This window comes from Protobothrops mucrosquamatus, unplaced genomic scaffold, assembly GCF_001527695.2.
Source record: "Protobothrops mucrosquamatus isolate PMUCROS unplaced genomic scaffold, P.Mucros_1.0 scaffold3722, whole genome shotgun sequence".
NCBI classification, from domain to species: Eukaryota; Metazoa; Chordata; class Lepidosauria; order Squamata; family Viperidae; genus Protobothrops; species Protobothrops mucrosquamatus.
Window position 1 is genome coordinate 9091 of NW_015389675.1, and position 2970 is coordinate 12060.

A 2970-nucleotide genomic window follows, 5' to 3' on the forward strand; every position below is an offset into this window, starting at 1 on the left:
GAGATAGATAATAGATAGATAGATAGATAGATAGATAGATAGATAGATAGATAGATAGATAGATAGATAGATAGAAGGTGGGATGGATAGATAGATAAATAGTAGGTGGGTGGGTAAGTAGATAGGTAGGTAGGTAGGTAGGTAGGTAGGTAGATAGATAGATAGATAGATAGATAGATAGATAGATAGATAGATAGATAGATAGGTGGGATGGATAGGTGGGATGGATAGATAGATAGATAGATAGATAGATAGATGATAGATAGATAGATAGATAGATAGATAGATAGATAGATAGATGATAGATAGATAGATAGATAGATAGATAGATAGATAGATAGATAGATAGATAGATAGATAGTAAATGGATGGATGGCTAAATAGACAGATTTTTATAGCCAGTTCAAGCAAGCCTGTAGGGAGATCTCCTGACCACTTAGATTCTCCTGGTCAGTGCGTTTTAAAGCATTTAAAGTAGGATCCCCGATTTATAATTTAGACCTAAATTATTAACTGGTTAATCATTGGATGTAATTAAGGTAATTAATTAATATAAATTCCCTTTGAAGAAAGAAAGCAGGAAGAATCATGGAGGGCTCGGAGCAAACAGTTAAGCTTTTTTTGTAATTGTTGGAGATGATGACATCTTCCCAGAAAAAGAAACTTTGGAGTTCTTCCAGGATTCCCCCCCCCCCCCTTATAAGTCCAAACTTCCTTGGAAGAATCTGAAGGGGTCCGTTTCTAGAACCATTTATTCATACTCCCCAAAAACAATTTCTAGTTGTTGTTTTTTTTTAAAAAAAAATTATTTCTGTATCTATAATTTTAAAATGCAGAAACTACACTTTAATACGGCAGCCTTTAATATGGTTCTTGGTTTTTTTCCAATTTTGTTGTTTTAGGAAAAAAGCTGTTTGGGGAAGGTTACAGTGGACTAGAGTATGACTACAGGGGCCTCATTAAACTGTACAACTCCATTGGCAACTACGAGAAAGTATTTGAATACCACAATATCTTAGCCAACTGGAACAGATTGCGGGATCGGCAGTTTTCAGTCACAGATGCCCTGGAGGATGTCAGCACCAGCCCTCAGTCAACTGAGCAAGTGGTCCAGACTTTCCTGATGTCTCAGACCGTCGAAGGACCCGTTTGCTAAGGAACTTGGTCAATTTTACCAATTCTTGTTTCCTTCTTGGTTTTCCTCTAAATTTACACGGGAAAAGTCATACTGTGAAATTCGAAACCATATGTATTTTTTTTTCTTTTTCCAACCCTCCTTTCCCGGAGCTGTTTTAAAAAAACCCAATAATAATAATAATAATTCGCATTGAAACACTGGTCCAGTCCATTAAAAAAAATCCCATTTTGGGGATGACGTCAACTTTTGATGGAGTGACCATAAGCCGGACGTGTGCTAAATGCACGAGCATAAGCACAGCATATTATGTTCGGGTTCAAGGGGTGTGTCTGTGTGCGCGTGTGTGGTTCACAAACACGTACACACAAGCATGTGCGCGTGGGGGAAAAAAAAAAAAAGATCTCTAATAATCTTCTCTAATTTTTTTTTTTGTTCCAAAAAGCCACTTTACAAGAAATTGCTGCAAAGACTAGAGAGAAATAAAACCATTTGACAGTTTTTAAAGAGTTGCATTCTTAATTGAGAAAAAAAAGGGGGCCAGTCATGTAAAACAAGGATTATTTCTTTTCTTCTTATTCAGTATTCGGGCCCTGCAGAATCTGGATGCAAAGGGGGGGGGAATTGGATGAGGACTTGTGTGTAATCTCTTGTCAGAAACGTCTTTCCTCACACGGAAGTGGCGATCAGCTGTTGACCCACAGTGTTGGAACTAGATGGCTTAAGAAAGCCCTTGTCTGACCAGGCTTGCTCCTAAACCAGGGATAGACAACCTTGGCTCTTTTATGACTCGTGGACTTCAACTCCCAGAATTCCTGAGCCAGCCATTCTGAGGAGAAATGGAGACGTTTCTGTGCTGGCTCAGGAATTCTGGGAGTTGAAGTCCACGAGTCATAAAAGAGCCAAGGTTCCCTCCCCCTGGCCTAGATCAGTAGTAGGCAACCTTGGCTCTTTTATGACTCATGGACTTCAACTCCCAGAATTCCTGAGCCAGCCATTCTGAGGAGAAATGGAGACGTTTCTGTGCTGGCTCAGGAATTCTGGGAGTTGAAGTCCACGAGTCATAAAAGAGCCAAGGTTCCCTCCCCCTGGCCTAGATCAGTAGTAGGCAACCTTGGCTCTTTTATGACTCATGGACTTCAACTCCCAGAATTCCTGAGCCAGCCATTCTGAGGAGAAATGGAGACGTTTCCGTGCTGGCTCAGGAATTCTGGGAGTTGAAGTCCACGAGTCATAAAAGAGCCAAGGTGGCCTCCCCCTGTCCTAAAACCCTTCTTGTCCTCTGCATCCAGATTTCTCCACAGTTGGGATCGTTGAGAAATGATTGAAAAGCGGAAAAAAAACCTGCACATGTACAGAAGGAAGCTGGGGAGGTTTTCCCCTTCTCACTTTGCACTACCTTAAAGCTACAGAGATTTCTTTGAAGAAGGAATGCTTGTCTGTGAACAGCTCTTTTGAGAAGCTTGTGTGAACTGGACCAGTGGGTTCGCACAGTCGTGGCGAGAGCTCTCCAAAATAACCCCCTTTGCCTCCCATTTCTTCTCGTGATAGGCAAGGTGTTTATTTGGTTTATTTGGTTTTCCTTTTTTTTTTTTTTTTTGGCGACAGGACCAGGATAATTTAAAGCGGACCAGCCTGCCCTTCGAAAAACAAAAAAAATATATTCACGGAACAGTGTCTTATCGTACTGTTCCTCATGCCCCTCCGTTTCCTTTTACCCAGTAGATTAATTTAATTAAGGGTGCATTTTTCAGCCGTACCCCAAACGCGGCAGACAGAGCAGAGAAATATATGAGCAGCTTCCACCATTTTCAGCCGTTGTAATGGTAATGCCT

General features: G+C 41.0%; 1 protein-coding gene across 1 annotated transcript in view; it reads left to right on the forward strand.

Annotated features, from left to right (window-relative positions):
- Positions 1–1636, forward strand: part of LOC107298107 (amyloid protein-binding protein 2) — a gene marked incomplete at its 5' end in the record, with an annotated part of 10675 nt that extends 9039 nt beyond the window's left edge. The window contains 1 exon segment of the mRNA XM_015827469.1: positions 903–1636. Coding sequence (XP_015682955.1) covers positions 903–1156 — 254 coding nt within the window.
- Between the last annotated feature and the right edge of the window lie 1334 nt (positions 1637–2970).